The following is an 18,830-nucleotide window of genomic DNA, read 5'->3' as shown; positions in this document are numbered from 1 at the left end:
CTATTTGAATATTACATAAACGTGTTTAACTTCTCATCCAAAACAGTCCACTGCGGAGCTGGTTGTAGTCTGGCAGCTGCTCAATGGGACCTAGGAAAATATAAGTGTGTTATTTTAATTTAATAATACCAGCCCATATATGAATGGTTTTATGTTGTGTAATACCCTCTGCAGAGACCTAAAAGTCACTGTAGTTTAAACCATTTCAAACATGTTCTGAAATACCTGCAATTCTTGGGATTAATTTTATCACAAATGTTTTAATATTTTTTCCCAAATGTAAAAGACTAATAGACCAATCCCTCATTGCCTCTAGTTCAGTGGTTCTTAACCTGGGTTCGATCGAACCCTAGGGGTTTGGTGAGTCAGTCTCAGGGGTTCGGCGGAGGTCAAGGTACATTGGTGAATTGAGACACAGCATGAGACACGGCCAGAGTGATGCCCCGGCATTGACCGGGAGGATCCCGGTGACAACTGCGCTCTAATTGGTCGTCTTCGAGGCACCATGAAAGCACATTACCGTAATGACAGTAACATATTTAAAGAGCCCCTTGTCTCTGCTTTGAGACACCATTTGAATTTACATGAGAGCACAATTGGTTGTGGAGTTACGGTGTGTGTTAAAAATGTTAAAAATAATAAATAGCATAAATACAATAAGTTCATTATTGGAATACATAAGATTAAAAATTAAAACCATTTCAGTGTGGTAGTATTAAAAAGTCATGTCTGTAAAAAGGTATGTAATTTGTTGTGAGTTCATGCATTGTATTGGTTTTATTCTTTGAACACAGTGATGTTAATGCACGGTTCATTTTTTGCACCAGTAAAACACGTGTCATGAATTTGAAAAAAATATTTTATTTTTCAATAAATAAGGGTTCGGTGAATGTGCATATGAAACTGGTGGGGTTCAGTACCTCCAACAAGGTTAAGAACCACTGCTCTAGTTGATAATTATTCCTGCAAACACTGGAGTTTTTCTCATCAAGTTTGATTAAAATGTGCATATATTTGCAAGAATAGAATAGTCCATTTCCGTAAACACAATTTACACATGCAAAACCACTGTTTGGCCCTCTGTCCACTAAAAGTCATTAGTCTTTGGCCTGCTGGGGGGAAAAAAAGGGTATCTCTGTTCTAGTTAGCTAAACTCACCGACTGCAGCGATGGCTGGAGCCTTGTTGTAAATGTATTTTGTACAAACGTCTTTGATGGTTGTGGCATCAATGGCCTAAAAGGAGAGAAAACAAAAGAGCAAATGTATTCATTACTGTAGGACAGAAGGTGAGGTGGACCAGAGGAAGCAGAGAAGAGGGTCAGACGGAACAGGATGCCGAGGAGAGGGTCAGATGTCGAAGTAGATGGAAAGGAGAGTGTCCCACTTCTGATTCATAACATTGGACTCACATCAATTCTGGCTTCGAGCTCATGCAGTGGGATTCTGCGGCTGTAGCAGAGCATCTGTCGGCCAATGTCCTCACAGATTGGAGTGGAGCCTAAACAGAGAAGGTGAGTTTCAGGTTGAGTGAGACATTATGGGTTGACATTTATTTCATGTAATAGTAATTTTTTTCTGTCCCAGTAGATACATTGTAAAAGCAACTATTACGAATTTTTGGTCAAATTAAGACCACTGCATCTGACCATTTGCATCTGATAATAACTTTTTTTTAGTGTCTGTAAACCAGGTAATAAGCTAGTTGTAAAAAATCTTGGAGTCCTTTTTGATCAAAATCTCATTCACAGCCCATATAAACCTAGCTTGTAAAACCGCATACTTTCACCTGCGAAATATAACTAAAACTAGAAATTTTACCTAAAAACGATGCTGAAAAACTCATCCATGCATTTGTTACTTTCAGACTTGATTACTGTAATTCTCTGCTCGCCGCCTGCCCCAAAAGTACTATAAGGAGCCTCCAGTTGGTCCAAAATGCAGCGGCCAGAGTCCTAACAGGAACTACAAGAAGAGACCACATCAGTCCTATACTAAAATATCTGCACTGGCTTCCTGTCGAGCTTAGAATCAAATTCAAAGTCCTCCTCCTGACATACAAAACCCTAAACGGTATGGCCCCATCCTATCTGCAAGATGCTATTGTCCCGTACCAGCCAAACAGAGCACTCCGCTCTCAGTGGTTCCTAGAGTGTCCAAAAGTACAGTGGGAAGGAGCGCATTCAGTTACCAAGCTCCTGTGCTATGGAATCAACTCCCTGCTGATGTTAAACAGGCCCCCACAGTCTCTGTATTTAAGACCAGGCTTAAAACCTTCCTCTTTGGTATAGCTTATGACCAGGTTACTTAGTGAGGGAGTTAGGGAGTGAAATTAAAACCTGGGATAAGATAGGCTGCAGTAGGAGATAACTAGCTGGGGGAAGTATGGCAACCTGAGCACTATCCTCTGCTTCCTCCTTTTTCTCATCAGCAATGCTATTCACATGTTGTCCCCTGTCCCCCTGTGGAGTGTAACTCTTTCAGATGCCCCGATGACAGCTGGACCCTCTCCTCCTCCCCGCCTGGCCCTCCTCCACCCGCCTCCCTCCTCCTCGCCTGGCTCTCCTCCTCCTCACCTGGCCCTCCTCTGCCCCCCTCCCTCCTCCTCACCTGGACGATTTTTCTTGTTTCGTCTGATTTTTCCTGTTGTTTGATTTTCCTGTTTGTGTGTGTAGGCAGCCCGGTGGCTGAGTGGCAACACTCATGCCTCACACCAAGAAGGTTTAGTTTGATCCCCGGGTCGCCCAGGCCTTTCTGTGTGGAGTTTTGCATGTTTCTCCCCGTGTCTGGATGGGTTTCTTCCGGGTACTCCGGTTTCCCCCATCAACCAAAACATGAACGCCCTTCGAGACAACTGTTGTTGTGATTTTGGGCGTTACAAAAATAAAATAAATTGAATTGTTACCGTGACAACAAAACTCCACTCTGGCCTCTGAAAGTTGTGGAAAGCGCTTATAAACTCATCGCTGTGAATAACTAGAATGCTACAATGTTGTTAGGAAAGGACCAATGTAAACTGTTTAAAATTAACCAGTTGCTTTTTATGTTTTTAAGTAAAAATCAGGTACAGAGACTTTAACTTTTGATAAACATTAATGTTTTCTTACCGTCGAGGTGGAGGAGCATGTTGGTCTTAAGCAGATTCTTGGCTCTGGCCACTTCAGCCTCAGTTACACTGGTGCACAGAGACATCCTGATGATGGAAATAACATTCAGAAAAAAGTCTACACTTAATACTTTTATAGGAGTAAACGTTTAATTGGAAACTGAAGGCTTCTAAATAAAGCAGAGGTGCCCAAAGTTTTTGTTTTTTTTAATCGAGGGCCACATCTCAAAACATATTTGAAGTGGAGGGCTACAGACGGATGATCAATACAGTGCAGTGCTTCAAACACAGCTTTGACAGAGCCACTGTATATTAATAAGGCTTGAAACACATTAATTTTAGGTTTGTATCACAATGCAATGTGATGTTTGAGATTATAGTGGTAGAAATAGTTTAATTTGCTGTTAAAAGTACCGCCTATGATCAACTGGGCCGATTCAGCAGGAAGCCTGAGGGCCAATAAAAACTGGTCTGAGGGCTGCATTTGGCCCCCAGGCCATAGTTTAGACACCCGAGATAAAGAATATTTTCAAATTAAGTGAATTATTGATGAAAATAAAAAATTGGTTATTCTTTGACATTTTCATGTAAAAAGAAATGCCATAAACTTGACCTCTGTATGTCTCCACATATGAGGTAAACATGCTCAGATCAAATGTAGCTTTTTTGATAACAAGCTGATTTACCGTAAATTTCGGACTACAGAGCGCACCTTGATATAAGCCGCACCAGCTAAATTTGAAGAGAAAATCAATTTTGTACATATATAAGCCGCACCTGAATAAAAGCCGCAGGTTTTCATATTGTAACATGAGATATTTACACAGAAAGACGGTGCACCGACACACTTTTTTTTAAACTGTGCCTGAAAATTGGCACCAACACGACAACAACACGGGATGAACACATCTGCAGGTTTAGAAAATAAAGCTGCACCAACACGGAAAATCTGCTTTTATTTCCTCTGAAAACTTTTGTTGTCTTTTTACATTGACCAAGTTGGATTCATTGATGTCGAGCTTACGTGCAGTGGCTCTATTTCAGGGGTCGGCAACTCGCGGCTCCGGAGCCGCATGCGCCTCTTTCCGCCTCATACTGCGGCTCTGCGTGGCTTGGGAACTGACAGACACAGCTCACAGTCCTGCGTAAAGAGCCCTGATTTTCAGACGTTGTGCGCACAGGGGTCAGGAGCAACTTTGGCCCGTCCCTAATGACACACTAATAAGCTCGTCCGTAGATGTATCATGAAAATCCTGCTGGAAATCGCCACAGAAATCTATTTGATGTAGTAGCAAGTTTATTATCTGCTCTTGTCTCCGCGGTGACGTATCACGTATAACACATCAGACACGACGCACAAAAGTAGAGCCACAAGCGAGTGAAAATGAGCCAAAACAAAAGTCTTTGGAGATCTTTTTAACAAAGGGGAAAAGGACAACTGAGGAGCCAGAAGAAGAGACTACGACCTCCAAGAAAAAGAAAGATAAATTTAACAGACAATGCCTACTTAAAATCTGGGTTTGTCGCTACAGGTGACTCTCACGCACAGAGTCCGCTCTGCGTAACATACGGGAAAAGCAAATAAGGCAATGAAACCTTCAAAACTGCTTTGGCACATGGAGAATAAGCACCTGGGATTAAACGATACGCTACGAGTTTTTTTGTTGTTGTTTTTTTAAAGAAACTGCGGAGTAGAGTAGACATAATCACATAATCAGCGCGATGCATGATGCAGCGGTTTGGTGAGTTGTATTTTTTTAATGCACTTAAGTTGTTTTTGCCATATTTATCTGCCACGTGTAGAAGGCTTGTCCGTGAAAGTAAAACCTACATTATTCCGTTACATTATTGTTATTATACAGTGTTATCTTCATTTTAGATGTCAAAAAGTATTTGCGGCTCCCAGTGTTTTATTTTATGTGGAAAGTGGGTCCAAATGGCTCTTTGCGTGTTAAAGGCCGACCCCTGCTCTGTTTCCTTTCTGTTTCTTTATCTTAAAAACTGCATCATATCCATTTCATGATGCGCAAAATGATCGTTCAAAATCAAAACTAGTGAATTCTTCAGAGCAGAATCTTTCCCCACGTCTGTCTCACTTTTACGTTTACAGCTAGAGAGCGCCCCCCAGGGTCCGTTATCCAGTAAAATTCCATATATAAGCCGCACTGCTGTAAAAGCCGCAGGGTTCAAAGCGTGGAAAAAAAGTAGCGGCTTATAATCCGAAATTTACGGTATTCTTAATTACAAAAACACTGGACATGATGAACCAAAACCCAAAATTATAATAAAACAACTTCAAGATGATTATCCAATCAGAAAGCAAAATGAGCATCTCATGACTCTCATTTGGGTTTGTTATGGCTTTCTTTAGCATAAATCTTTATTTGTATTATTATGGATCATTTTGACCTAACCTTCGTAATACCATCTGTTGTTATGTATAAGGTGTATCTCTTGTTCGTGTGTCTGGCGTCCTCCGGCCACTCGGATTAGACTAAACTGGCAAGATTGTTTTGGTGGTATAAATACTCTGTATTGTTTACATTTGTCAGCTGGGGGCGAGACGACACTGCTAGGGACACAGCTCTTTGACAATTGTGCACAATTGATTCAATAAACCAGACTTTTGATTCAAGACAACTTCTCTGTTGATTTTTATATCTTTAAGGCTTTTGACTATTAGAAATTCCACAACAGGTTGCCTATCCATATATTGACAATAAGAAAAATTCCTGCGTGTCCTATCTACAGGTTAACTCTCTGGCAACCCAGGTTCAGTTGAAAATTTTTGTTATTATTTTTTTCAATCAGTTATAAAACAATACAACAAATAATAATTATCAGAAAATGTTTTAGTCGAGAGGAGTTACAGAAGGAACATGAAGAGAAATGGGACATACCCTGAAGTTTGTGTTAAACTCACCACTCCATCTGTGTGTAGTGCATCATGTCCCCGATGGTGCCGGGCTCACATACCATGTACAGCCCCCATAGTCCAGTGTCAGTATAGCACGTGTTAAAAGACTGGAAACTGTGGCAGAGGTTTCCCTGGCAGGCCATCTGTGCCAGCTTACTCGACAGGTTCTGACCAGAGAGGAGGGTATGTCAAATCACATACCCACATGTACACAATGCACAAGACAGCAAATTACCGGTAAATTAATTTAATGTTCTTTAGTTACAATATTATGCAAATGCATTATGGCAAAACGTGCTTCTTTCAGTTTTTACTTTTAACCACATAGGACTCAAGCAGCTATTGTTTTAGCCTGATTAAATAAGATTTTTTTTGTCTCCCATGGGAGAAATTTGCCTTGGGATTGCTAAATTCTTCAGTATGCCACCAGATTGAGCCATAGCTTTCCTTATTACATGAAATACCAATGCTAGCGTCCAAAAATAGTTTAAAAGACAACATTTGAAAGTTTCGTCAAAACCAGGTTAGACCTAAACATAAAAATTGTAAAGTCAACAATTAAGTTAAAATCCAAGTAGACTAACTTGTTACATGACTAACATGTTAATCTCTGCCCTCAATTGTTTTTGAGATATTCATCATTGAACTGTCTGAACCTGCACAAACATTTGACACCATTTTGGTATAAAACACATATGATCTAAACAGCACATTTTACCTTAAGTAAAAATTTTAAACAGGTTCAATGGGATTGATTTGACTGAAATATTAGCCGTACTGATTAAGATTTTATATTTTTAAATTCAACCAGGAGAGTCTCAGTCTCTCTTCCAGATGAGTCCTGACCCCAGAGCAGAGCCTATTGTACATGTTTTAAGTGACAGAGGAAACCATAGCATCCAGAAGTCTAAACATACACAGGGAGAACATGCAAGCTTCACACAAAAAGGCTCCTCTCTTTGCCCTATTATAATGTCTATGTAAACACTTAATCACTGACCACCCCTCCTCCGAACGAGCGGTCCCAGTTCCCAATGAGCGTGTTGGCGACCATCAGAGGAATGGTGTCGGGATGAGACCAGCCCACAGCCTCCATAGCCAGAGCGATGTGAGCCAACGGCATCTTATCGTCCCGCACCCGGATCTGAGGAGCAAAGGGCCAGGGTATTCATGTATGATATTTACCAGCATTTAGTGTCACAATATTAAAATTTAATACTAAGGAACAGACTCCATACTACTGATTCTGATACCATAATGATAATAAAAAACACTTTTTTAGACAATAAAATGTGACTTTCAATATTAAATGCTAGAACTTTCTTTTATATTACCATGTGGCTTTATACCTGTGTAATCCCTCAGTGGTCCAGGTAGGTTTTAGTGGTCCATGGGCGTATACTAGTCTATGTGGTCTTATACTTGTTCTGATACAGCTCAAGATCATTCTAAAGCTATTCAGGAAAGGTTCATTTCTGTCCTGTGAATTGGACTTCACATCGACACCTGCTCAAATGAGTATCTAGTTTCAATAATAGTTTTAGTATCAATTAATATCTGATTTTCAATACTTTTGACAACCCTAGTTATGATATTTACCAGCATTTACCAGACATTCTGTTTGTTTTTGCCTTCTATACTCATCATATTTTACAATAATAATAATAATACATTTTATTTATATAGCGCTTTTCAAGACACTCAAAGTCGCTTCACAATACATACAAGAATAAAATATCACAAAATTTACAACATAAAATCAAACATTAAAAGCAAATCATTTACATGTTATAACATTGTACTTTGACCTAAATCTGAGGAGCAGAGGGACTAGTTAGTCATATGTGATACATACCAGCACAGGTAGACAGCACGTTCATGTTTATCATCATACGTTTTAGTTGACCAGAGTAAATTTAAATCGAAGACGGAAATTGGTGCAATACATATTTGTGTATTTTCTATTTAAATTAATATAAAATTTTACTTTTACATTTAAAAGCTGCCATCTGTAATTAGATTGGCCGACCTGCCGCTGTTGTATTTTCACATATCAGAAGATCATTGGGGAGTCAGGTGAGGGGAGCAGAAGCAAGTTTACACATCTGCCATCTAATAGTGGAGAAAAAAACAAAAAACAAATTTGCAGATGGTAGCTTTAAAGAGGTATTTTACTTCTATGGGGTATTAACTGCTAGCACATAACACATTTAGATCATCATGTTACCTTTTATTGTTTTGAAAATGCTATATTTGCCCAAAACAACATGTTAACATGTTTTATAACTTTCACTTACATTCTCTCTTTGCTCTCTGTGTTAAGTCACTCCCCCTTCAGAATGCTATCGCAACACAATTAGTGTGCATCCCGCTAGCAAAAGCATGGCACATTACATCAGGTTTGTCACAATGCTGTGTAGTTTTCTATCTGTTTTTTGTATATTTAAGGAGAATTGCCATGTGGGAGCTTGTGGGTGGAGCCTTGCACAGAATCTTACAGCTAACAGTAAGGAGGGTTTGAATAGGGCCCGGGAGAGATAGCTAGATTCCTCAAGCATGCACGGATGACATCTAAACCTCTTCAGGCATGCTTTTGATGAGAGAACAACATTATAACATGGTGGTTTAAATTAAATGAAACTAAGTCCTTTGTTTTTGCCCTCTTAAGTCTACAGAAGTCCATAGACAGTGTGTACCTCGCTGCCGGTGAAGTGACAGGGTGGCAGAGCTGGAGCCTCACCCACGTATCGACCTGGGAGTTTCCCAAAGTGATATTTGGCTAAATCAATCAGATCCCTGTGAGACACTCCTGCAAGACACGATAAAACAATTATTTAAATTCATGTATTGTTTTAATATTTGTGACATGAACTAACTTGTATGTTTAAAAAAACCAAAAAGAAAACACTGAATAAATTGCAAATTAAAATAATATTAAAGCCTCAAGCGACGATGATGGTCCATGCCCTGGCACAAAGCAAGCGACCCCCCCACCCCCAAGTGAGTACCAGGGACTTGCAACCACCCCCGCCTCACATTCTCCCCACTCGGCCACTGCCCAGGCCACTCTCTGCCCCCCTACACACCATTTCTATAGTGTAGTGTGGCCACCGCGTTATACTGAGGGTTTCTGTGGTTCTGAAACAGCACCGTCAAGCATAATGCAGATATGGTGTTATTGACTTTTTTGCATGTTTTGAGGCCTACGATTATTTCCCCAAGTTTCATGCCAATTGGACAATATTGTGTCTTTTATGTGTATTACAGGGGGAATTTCATTAAAAAAATGTGGCAGAACCAGCAGGAAAAAATAAGAAACCCACGAAGATCAATGCCCCTTGCCATTCATTTGAATGCTTCGGCCCAATAACAGTGTAGTCCAGACCTCCAGCTGCAGCCAGCACAATCCTGGGTCCTTTGTAGTGAGTGGTGATGTACTCCACCAGGTCTCCTCTGTTTATGGTCCTATACAAGACAAAAGAACAGAGGTATAATATAATATGAGTAATGAGCTATACTATATTATACCTGTATTCGATTTTTTTCTTTCTTTAAAGTTGAAACATGTGCCATGGACATTTGAACTCTGCATAAATTATAAACAAACAAAAAAAGGAAAAATCACAAATTTCGATTAAATTTTATTTAATAAAAAAATGTTTTTCAATATTAAGGAAGACATATTGTGCTTGTGTCTGCTTTATAGTTAAAACCTGTGGTTCATTATATTATGTTTTGAACATTTTAAATTGCAATAATGATTCGATCTAAACCAAGTTCATAAAACACAAGTGGCTCTTAGAGGGTCTTAATTTCCTGAACATAAAACAAGAGAGACTCTTAATAATGGCAAAAAAAAAACAAAAAAAAAACATTGTCTGATTTCCTCCTCACAAAGTTTGAACTCAACTCCAAACCACATGTTTCTACTAACAGGATTGGCTGTCGATCTCTCCGTGAAAAAGACTCAAGATTTAGTCATTTCTGTGGTCAATGATCAGCTTGATTAAAGAGCACATAAGATGCATTCTTGTGGCTTTAATTCTTTTTTTAAACATGCTTTTGATCACCTTACGGTAAGTACTTCACATTTTCTAATTTAAAATATACTTTATAAACAACACCTCTGTTTCCAATGAGGTATTAGGCACTGAAGCTCCCTCTGCTGTTAGCAACTGTAATGAATAACCATGCAATGAACAAATGAAGCCTGTGAATGCTATGTAAACACAATCCGAGTGCAGAATGAGTCCGGTGATGGTTTATGGGCTTAAAAACTAGGCAGAAGTCTGCAGTTTTATCTATGACACAACTAAATGAGCAAAAGGCAAGCAGAGCATTTTTGAGGCTCAGAGAAGACTACTTTGGATTAATGGATTAATGAAGCAAGCGTGAATGAAGCAAAATACAACTAGTATGTATGTATTTTATGTAAAGTATGTTTTTGCTCAAAAAAATACATTTTGCAGAAAATGCATTTCAGTAATTTCACAGCCTAATTTAACCCCGTCCTCACTTGATGTTCTCAGTGGGCCCCAGGATGGTGCGTCCCAGGGCTGTGGACTGGTAGGCCGTGGCATGGAGGTAATCAAACACCACTTCCTGTAGGTTTGTTTCTACTTCCTGCATCTCTCGGAGAATAACGCCTCTCTCTCTCTCAATCTCTGCCTCCCCCAGAGTGCTGTTCTGAATGATGTCCGCCAGGATCTCCACAGCTAAAAAAGCACATGAGCACATGGAAATTATCTCTCTCTGCACAGATTCTTCTCAGCAATGTTTGAATCTGAAAACACCAGATGTCACGTGTCTGTTATTGAATCAGTGAGCAATTATTTTTTTTGATTGAAAAAATTATTTCTATTGCACATTAAGACTTTTTATATACATTATCAACCAAATAAAAGTTGAAATATGACAAGTGAAGGCTTCTAAACCAAGGATATTTACAATTAAAATGTATTACTGAGGAAGGTCAGAAAATGTTTATTCTTTTTTTTTGACATTTTGATTTAATAATCCAATCCAATCCACTTTATTTATATAGCACATTTCAGCACATATAAATAAAAACACCTAATTAAGTAAATCAACATTTAGACTAGAATAAAATAGCAAAATTAAAATAATAAATATGTATATAAAAGCAATAAAACAATTACCAATAAAACAATAAAATCAAATAAAACAAGCAAATAAAATCAAAAGGAACAAATCCATAAAAGACAACAGGGGACCATACAACTCACGCAGAGTTAAAAGCCAGAGAGTAAAAGTGGGTCTTAAGACGAGACTTAAAACACTCCACAGTGGGAGCTGTTTTGACGTGAGGAGGCAGAACATTCCAGAGCTTTGGACCAGCCACAGAAAAGGCTCTGTCTCCTCTGGTTTTAAGTCTCGTCTTAGGCACCACGAGCTGGAGCTGGCCCTCGGACCTCAGTGCGCACGCCAGAGTATAAATTTGGATGAGGTCCGAGATGTAATCTGGGGCCAGTCCATTCAAAGCTTTAAAAACAAACAATAAAATCTTAAAATCAATTCTAAAATGAACAGGGAGCCAGTGCAAAGATGCAAGAATTGGAGTGATGTGTTCATGTTTTTTATTTCCTGTTAAAAGTCGGGCAGCAGCGTTTTGGACTAACTGCAAGCCATAAAGTGCATTTTGGTTAATTCCTACATAAAGTGCATTGCAGTAGTCCAAACGAGAGGAAATAAAAGCATGCATCACGCGCTCAAAATCCGAAAAAGAAAAAATAGACTTAATTTTAGCTAAAAGACGAAGATGATAAAAACTGGATTTCACAACGGCGTTGACCTGTTTATCAAGTTTAAAATCAGAGTCCATAATGACGCCAAGGTTGGTGGCTGTGGGCTTAGTGCACTGACCCAGGGGTCCCAGGTCTAAAGAGGAGCTCGCACCGACACTGGGCCCAAACACTATCACCTAAGTTTTATTTTCATTGAGATTTAAGAAATTTTGAGCCAACCAAACCTTGATGTCATTAAGGCACTCTAGTAGAGGTGTCAGGGGGCTGCTGCTGTTCCTTTTTATTGGCATGTAAACTTGGGTGTCATCTGCGTACAGGTGGTAAGACATGCCATGTTTTTTAAGTAGCTGCCCCAGAGGTAAAAGGTACAGCGTGAATAGAACTGGCCCAAGAATTGAACCCTGGGGAACTCCACAGTGCAGCGGAGCAAAAGAAGAGGTGGAGTACCCCAGCCTGACACAGAAGGAACGCCCAGACAAATAGGATTTAAACCAGTCTAGTTCCATCCCCCTGACACCCACACAATTTTCCAATCGATCTAAAAGAGTTGCATGGTCAACTGTGTCAAAAGCAGCAGTCAAGTCTAAAAGCACTAAAATGGCTGAATCACCAGAATCATTCATTAAAAACATGTCATTAAAAACCTTTAAAAGTGCAGACACTGTGCTATGAAAAGATTTATATCCGGACTGCAAGCTGTCTAAAATGCTGTTTATATCCAGAAATGTTTGTAGCTGAGACAAGACCGTTTTCTCTAAGATTTTTGACATAAAAGGAAGCTTAGATATAGGCCTATAATTCGAGAGAACAGAACTATCAAGATTTGCCTTTTTAATAAGAGGCTCAACTACAGCCTGTTTGGTCTCAGGAATGGTTCCTATGTTTTGCAGACTACTATTCACAATCATAGTTACATCAGGACCAATTGATTGCCAGACCTCTTTAAAGAGCCGTGAGGGGACACTGTCAGAGGGACAAGATGAAGGTTTTAAATTCTTCACTATAGTAGTGAGAAATGAAAGAGACACAGGTGTAAATTGGTCAAAAACAGCTATGCACTTATGTGCTATTGCTGGAATAAAGGATGAAATTGTTACAAACAGCTGCTGTAGCCTGCAGAGTGGAGGAATAATAATAATACCATTGTCTTTGTGATAAAAGGTCCTTTTGTACGCTAAATCTATAGTACATGATTATTTTTGATAGCTGATTAGACACAATTATTTTGATAAACTATTGAATTCCTAAATTAGACCCACATACATTTTGTGTATTTATTTTTAAACAAAATTTTGCAATGATTATTCTTGCTAATCATGGTCTTATCTTTAAAAAATAATGTACTGTTATGAATGTAAGACTTTAAAAGTTTGTAGGATTTTTTTCACCAATAGATGGCAGATGCGAAAACTGTTCCCTCCTCACCTCACCTCACCTGACTTGACCTGACCCCTTACCCCTGCCCTCTCCTGGTCTTTGTTCAGGCTAACCTGTGCTCTGTGGTCACAGTCTGGCACACCATCTGCAGCAACATAGATAGCAACTAGTGGTGATATGTGAGAATATGTGTGTGGGTCAGCCGATCTAATTACCATTGCTAGCTTTAAAGTTGTATTTTACCAAAAGCTTCTCAAAAAAGTGACATTCGCCAACTTGCCATGACAACACCTTGCTATATTTTTATTGCAAACTCTCATGGCACAAGATACCATCCTAACCCAAAGCCCAACTCTCCCCTTCCCCCCTGTACCTCGGGGCAGGTCTTTGGAGAAGGCCTTAGCATAGTACACAGTCTGCTCTCTGGATGTGTAGGCGTTTAAATGAGCCCCCATGTTTTCAATCTCTAGCTCCAGATCCAACTGAGAGCGCTTCCTTGTGCCCTAATACAAAAATATCAGAGAAAAGCAGACAACTTTTGTTATTAAGTACTGTTGTCCCTCACTATAACTTGCTTTTTTTTTTTTTTTATGAACGCGCATTGTGTTTTGTGTCCTGTCAACCAATCTCCTCTTGCCGTGTCTCCTGTACAGTACAGAATGTGTTCAGCTTGCCAAATTTACATAAATGTTCGATCGCTAGCAGTGTGACTCTGAAGTGCTATATGTTTGCAAGTTTTCTCCCCAACAAAACCCACAATGTTGATGAAACGTTCTGCACCGACAAAGGCGCCTATGAAGATATGAACTTTGAGAGTGTTTAAACAAGAGAGAAATGTGAGAAAATGTTAATGCCTGTGTGAGGAAAAGTGTATAAAGGGTGTGGTGAGGGGTTTTACAGCCTTAAAACATATATAATAAATAAAGCTGACTACTTAGTGGATTGGGGGTTGTTTTTAGAACATAACCCCCACGATAAATGATAGACCACTGTATTTGAATGAAAAGTCTCTCTTCTCACCTTGAATGCCATATGCTCCAGAAAATGTGCTGTTCCATTATTTCTCTGATTTTCATATCGACTTCCAGCATCAATCCAGAGGCCAACCTGTAATAAGAATACAGTCAGCTTATTTATAACATTTTAACCGTAAGGTTCTCAAATCCATAGTCCCGGCTTAGTCCTGGCTTACTCATGGCATGATTTTGTTCTAGCTAACAACTGGTATTGGTAGAGGTACAATTTACAGTTTAGTTTAGTCCACGTTCAACCCCAGTTTATTTTATGGTTTGCTTGCGTGAAATCCAAACACTTTGAGGTGCGATTTAATATTTCAGAATCATTACTTTTCTGGTTGGGAAATGTTCCACAGTATGACATTGAACATGTCCATCTCCAAAGAGACAATCAGGTGACACTACTACGCCAAGTTACAGATCATATCTGAACAAGCGACAATGCTCACAATGAGAATGCATGGTTTTGAGCAAAAAAAATATCTAGAGATGAATGAATGCAAGATAGATCAGTTTAACGGCGAAAACAGTGGAACATTCCAGGCAAAGCAATAACATCTCCATGTAGACAGGATGGTGGAGGACCCCAGAAAAGTTACAAAGTGCACCTTTAAAGATTAGTTGTTTTATTATAACCTAAGACCTGCTATATCAATGTGCAAACTGCTATCTGTCCCATAGCAACAAATATAGTTTTGTAATGAATTTGACCACTGCAATTTGGAAGAACTATTGCATTATGATGCCCTGTTGACTCACGGTGCAGGTGGAGAGTCCCGAGTCCTCAGACGCCACTCGGAGTCCGTTCTCTAAAGTGGTGACTTTAGTTTCAGGGACGTTTAAAGCCACATGCTGTGCTGCCTGCAGCGCCAACTGTCTGTGTAGACCTGCTGGGAGCTATGAGAAAAATACATCTAATGTTAAACTCTTACACTCAAAGAAAATTATAATGACGTTTGTAATTCAATCGATACTACCAATCAAGTTTAATTTTCTTTCATGTGTTACATAATCGGTATGACTAATCAATTATGTTATTCCTGTACTTTTAAAATGAACCAAAATAATGAATCAAAATAAATGTTTGTTTCAAGTATGATTTTGGGTTCATGTTTTTCATGTAAATCTTTTTTAAAATAAATATTTAAATTGAGTTGATTAAAAATAAATGTGATTTATTATAATCAAAAGGGGGGAATTGTTATGGCTTTCTTTACCCTAAATCTTTATTTATATTGTTATGGATCTTTTCTACCTAACCTTTGTAATACCATCTGTTGTTATCTACAGGTGTATCTCTTGTTTTTGTGCATCTAGCGGCCTCCAGCCACTTTAAATACACTAAACAGGTATGATTGTTTTGATAGTATAAATAAACTGTATGTATTTTCATTGGTTACCTGAGTTGTCATTGATTCAATAAACCAGACTTTTCAATTCAAGACAACTTTTCTGTTATTTTATATTTTTAAGGTTTTTACTATTGGAAACTCCACAACAGCATGCAAACATAACCAACATTCTGATGCATTAGATTCTGAGCCACATACGGAAGTTTGTACTGATAAGTGCTGATCTCTACTAATCACTAATAGAGTATTTACTCAAGTAAGAGCAGAAGGTGTTCATTATGTAAATATTGCTTTTTCAAATTATAACTATATATAATTATCTTACAAATTATATGCAACATGTTTTTACTATTTAATTTGTATTATAGTTGTTTTTTGTTTTGTTTGTTTTCTACATCTGGCAAAAAAGATAAAAACTACATTATTAATATTCAAATTCAGGAATAATAGAAATTATCTGGCTCATCCAAATAATTGTGTTATTTAATCTACCACCACCACCACCACCACTACTACTACTACCGGTACTACTACGCTTGAACTAGGGATGATTACATTATATGGCTCTCGCAATAATTAATTATTCTATCATTATTTCCAATATTCGTCGAAGATTAGATTTGTTTAGAAAGCCATCAGCTGATAAACTGCTAGTCATGATGAAATGGCAAAAATGTCTCCTTTCTTAATAAAATTGTTAATTGGCATAGGATCATAAGTACAACAGTACTAAAAATATAAATACTCGAACCCAATTTTTATCACTGGTTGGTAACGATCTAGTTTTACCATAGCATTTTAGTAAATATATTAGAAGAATTATTATGAAAGTCATTGTAGCCTTGAAACCATCACCAGTTACGTGTTTCACCTCCATATTATTTACTTTTTTGTCCAAATATACAGTGAGATGATTTGAAACCCGCTGCTTACCCTGTTCAAATTGTTCTTGTCCAGTAACTGTCTTTTTAGGACCGTCCTCCCCGCAGACGCCACACTCCTCCAGCACGCCGCCATGTTGGGTCAGTCCCAAACTGCGCATGCGCTGTTTTCACCGACAACGGACAACAATTACTTCAAAATAAGATCATGCATGCTAATTTAACCCTTTTAAAACAATATATCTGCACTTTGACACCCTGTGAATCGATATAAACGTAGAAATAGGAAACTGCAGTTTTATATGAGCTTTTAGGGGTGCGTAAAGAGTATTTTGAGCCGTACGTAAAGTTACTTAGTAAGATTTTGACCATTTGACACTGGAAGGAAGTAAGACATACTCTCGCGCGAATTAAATTGTGAGGAAGCGGTGGAAGTTTTTCTAATAATTCTGCAAGAAAGCTAAGTAAAAGCTAATTTAAAAGCATAAAACAGGCTATATTTTAAGCCAAGACAGGACATTGTGCCTTGCAAACGCTAGAACCGGTTTATTTCTGATTCTGGAGCTGCTAATGTCATTTCTGCTGCGTTGAGCAATGCACTGGGGTTAGCATCGTGACAAACCAACATTTGTGCTTCCGCAGTAAAATAACGAATCATGGATGCAGATTTGGAGGACGGGGAGCTCTCCGTGTCTGATTCGGAGATGACACCCGGGGCTGTGGCCCCTGGATCGGCCCAGGCGGCTCCTCCAGCAGCAGCGTGCAGCGGGCAGGTGTTTCAGAGCAGACCAGCCGCCTCGCACGCGCCTCCAACCGGCTACCGCAGCTGCCCGGTCCCCGCCGATTCCAGCGACAGCGACCAAGACTCCTCCGATGATGAAGCAGCGATGTGGCGCAGGAAAAGACAGAAAGTAACCAACAACGCTCCACCGACTCGTATGACTGCCCCTGCCTTTAACCCTATGCCATCAACAGGACGCAAAGTAAACAATATTTGGGGTTCCGTGGTTCAAGAACAGTGCCAGGATGCAGTGGCTGCAGAGTTGGGAATATTTGGCATGGATGGCGAACTGGACACGTCTAGTAGAAACGTGGAGACGTATAATTATGTACTGGCACGCAAAATGATGGAAAAGGAGAGAGAGTTGGAGAGACAGATCAAAGGTGATGGGGAGGTTAACATGTTGGATGCACAATTAGACGACTACATGAAGGGGAGAGGCTCAGAGGAGAGAGGGGACGGTGATGCGAAGAGGAAGCGGCCAATTAAGGAGCGCTTGAGCTCTAAAGCGGAGATGGATATAAAGGGGAGGTATGAGATAACTGAAGACGACCCTCCGGAAAAAGTTGCAGACGAAATTGCGCACAGATTAAGAGAGCCAAAAGTAGATCTGATTGATAGAGTTGTCGCTGTAATTGGACCTGCAAAGGCTATTGAACTACTGGGAGAGACTGCAACACTTGAAGAGACGGGTGGCGTGTATACTTTGGATGGGAGCAGACGACGCACGCCAGGTGGAGTGTACCTAAATCTACTTAAAAACACCCCAAGTATCACCAAATCACAACTTAAGAAAATATTTTTGGAAGAGAACAGGCAGGAGATGAAAAGCAAGAAAGCGGCGCAAAAGAGGAGGCGACATCTAGTGGCGAAGAAGATGAAGCAAGCCATAGGGACGTTGAATTTGCAAGAGCATGATGATGTGTCCCGGGAGACATTTGCCAGTGATACGAACGAAGCGCTGGAAGCTTTGGAAGAAGGCCCAGAAGAGGAGGAGGGAGAGGGAGGAAGCCCGGAGCCCAAACCAGCAGGGACGGAGGAGAACCCAGTAGTGTACAGCGCGGCCGATCTGGAAGTGTTTTGATGTTTTCATTTAAATCATAATCTGAACTAGGGTTGTCACCAACTGTGTTTAGATTATGGTCACATAGAAACATTACTTAATAATTTTCGTGATTATAATATTGACATAATAAAAAACTGGTTAAAAACATTCATACTAGTGTTGTCACGATATTAAAATTTCAGTTTCTTCTTTCAATACTAAGGAATTCACTCTGATTACGACACCACAATTGCTTCTTTTTAGTAATAGTATGTTATTTTCATTTTCAAAATAACAGTATCAGTTCTTTATCTTGGCGTAAGGTCTTGTATTTGTTCGGATACAATTCATAATTATGCAAAAACTGTTCAGGAAAGCTCAAATTTTGTCCTGCTAGATTATTTATTGCAGTATCGATACCTGCTGAAATGTGTAGTTTCAATATTGATCTGATTTTTGATACTTTTGACAGTCCTAATTCACACTAATATGTTAAACGTGCTTTACATCAAGGTGTGTTCATTTCTAAATAAAATATGTAAATTACCTATTCTTGTTTCTTAAGTTCATATTACTATTCTACTGTTGCTGT

At 39.3% G+C, this 18,830-nt stretch overlaps 2 protein-coding genes across 2 annotated transcripts; one reads left to right on the top strand and one right to left on the bottom strand.

Annotated features, from left to right (window-relative positions):
• Position 1: 1 nt before the first annotated feature.
• pmpcb (peptidase, mitochondrial processing subunit beta) lies at positions 2 to 16,567 on the bottom strand. The gene is made up of 13 exons (XM_033976049.2): positions 16,465 to 16,567; positions 14,939 to 15,076; positions 14,184 to 14,270; positions 13,537 to 13,666; positions 10,538 to 10,736; positions 9,407 to 9,486; positions 8,718 to 8,830; positions 7,022 to 7,165; positions 6,028 to 6,188; positions 3,106 to 3,191; positions 1,411 to 1,499; positions 1,159 to 1,234; positions 2 to 90 (listed from the first exon to the last, which is right to left on the bottom strand). The coding sequence occupies exons 1-13, from the start codon at positions 16,546 to 16,548 to the stop codon at positions 26 to 28; spliced, it is 1,452 nt and encodes a 483-aa protein (XP_033831940.1). The 5' UTR covers positions 16,549 to 16,567; the 3' UTR covers positions 2 to 25.
• A 251-nt stretch (positions 16,568 to 16,818) lies between these two features.
• Positions 16,819 to 18,781, top strand: phax (phosphorylated adaptor for RNA export). Its single transcript, XM_033976226.2, has one exon. It carries the CDS (start codon positions 17,069 to 17,071, stop codon positions 18,275 to 18,277), a length of 1,209 nt encoding a protein of 402 aa, XP_033832117.1. The 5' UTR covers positions 16,819 to 17,068; the 3' UTR covers positions 18,278 to 18,781.
• The last annotated feature ends 49 nt before the right edge of the window (positions 18,782 to 18,830 follow it).

Source organism: Periophthalmus magnuspinnatus, chromosome 12 (assembly GCF_009829125.3).
Source record: "Periophthalmus magnuspinnatus isolate fPerMag1 chromosome 12, fPerMag1.2.pri, whole genome shotgun sequence".
In the NCBI taxonomy this organism is placed as follows: Eukaryota; Metazoa; Chordata; class Actinopteri; order Gobiiformes; family Gobiidae; genus Periophthalmus; species Periophthalmus magnuspinnatus.
The sequence above is the reverse complement of the archived record's forward strand: the minus strand, read 5'-3'. Positions and strand labels throughout refer to the sequence as shown.

Bases quoted from the DNA above. Each gene is read 5' to 3' on its own strand.
- pmpcb (XM_033976049.2), bottom strand. From the start codon at position 16,548: ATGGCGGCGTGCTGGAGGAGTGTGGCGTCTGCGGGGAGGACGGTCCTA. The intron at 10,737-13,536 runs GTACAGGGGGGA...GTGCTTTTTTAG, and splicing joins CTCCAAAGACCTGCCCCGAG to CTGTGGAGATCCTGGCGGAC. The intron at 7,166-8,717 runs GTACACACTGTC...TTTGCTCCTCAG, and splicing joins GTCACTTCACCGGCAGCGAG to ATCCGGGTGCGGGACGATAA.
- phax (XM_033976226.2), top strand. From the start codon at position 17,069: ATGGATGCAGATTTGGAGGACGGGGAGCTCTCCGTGTCTGATTCGGAG.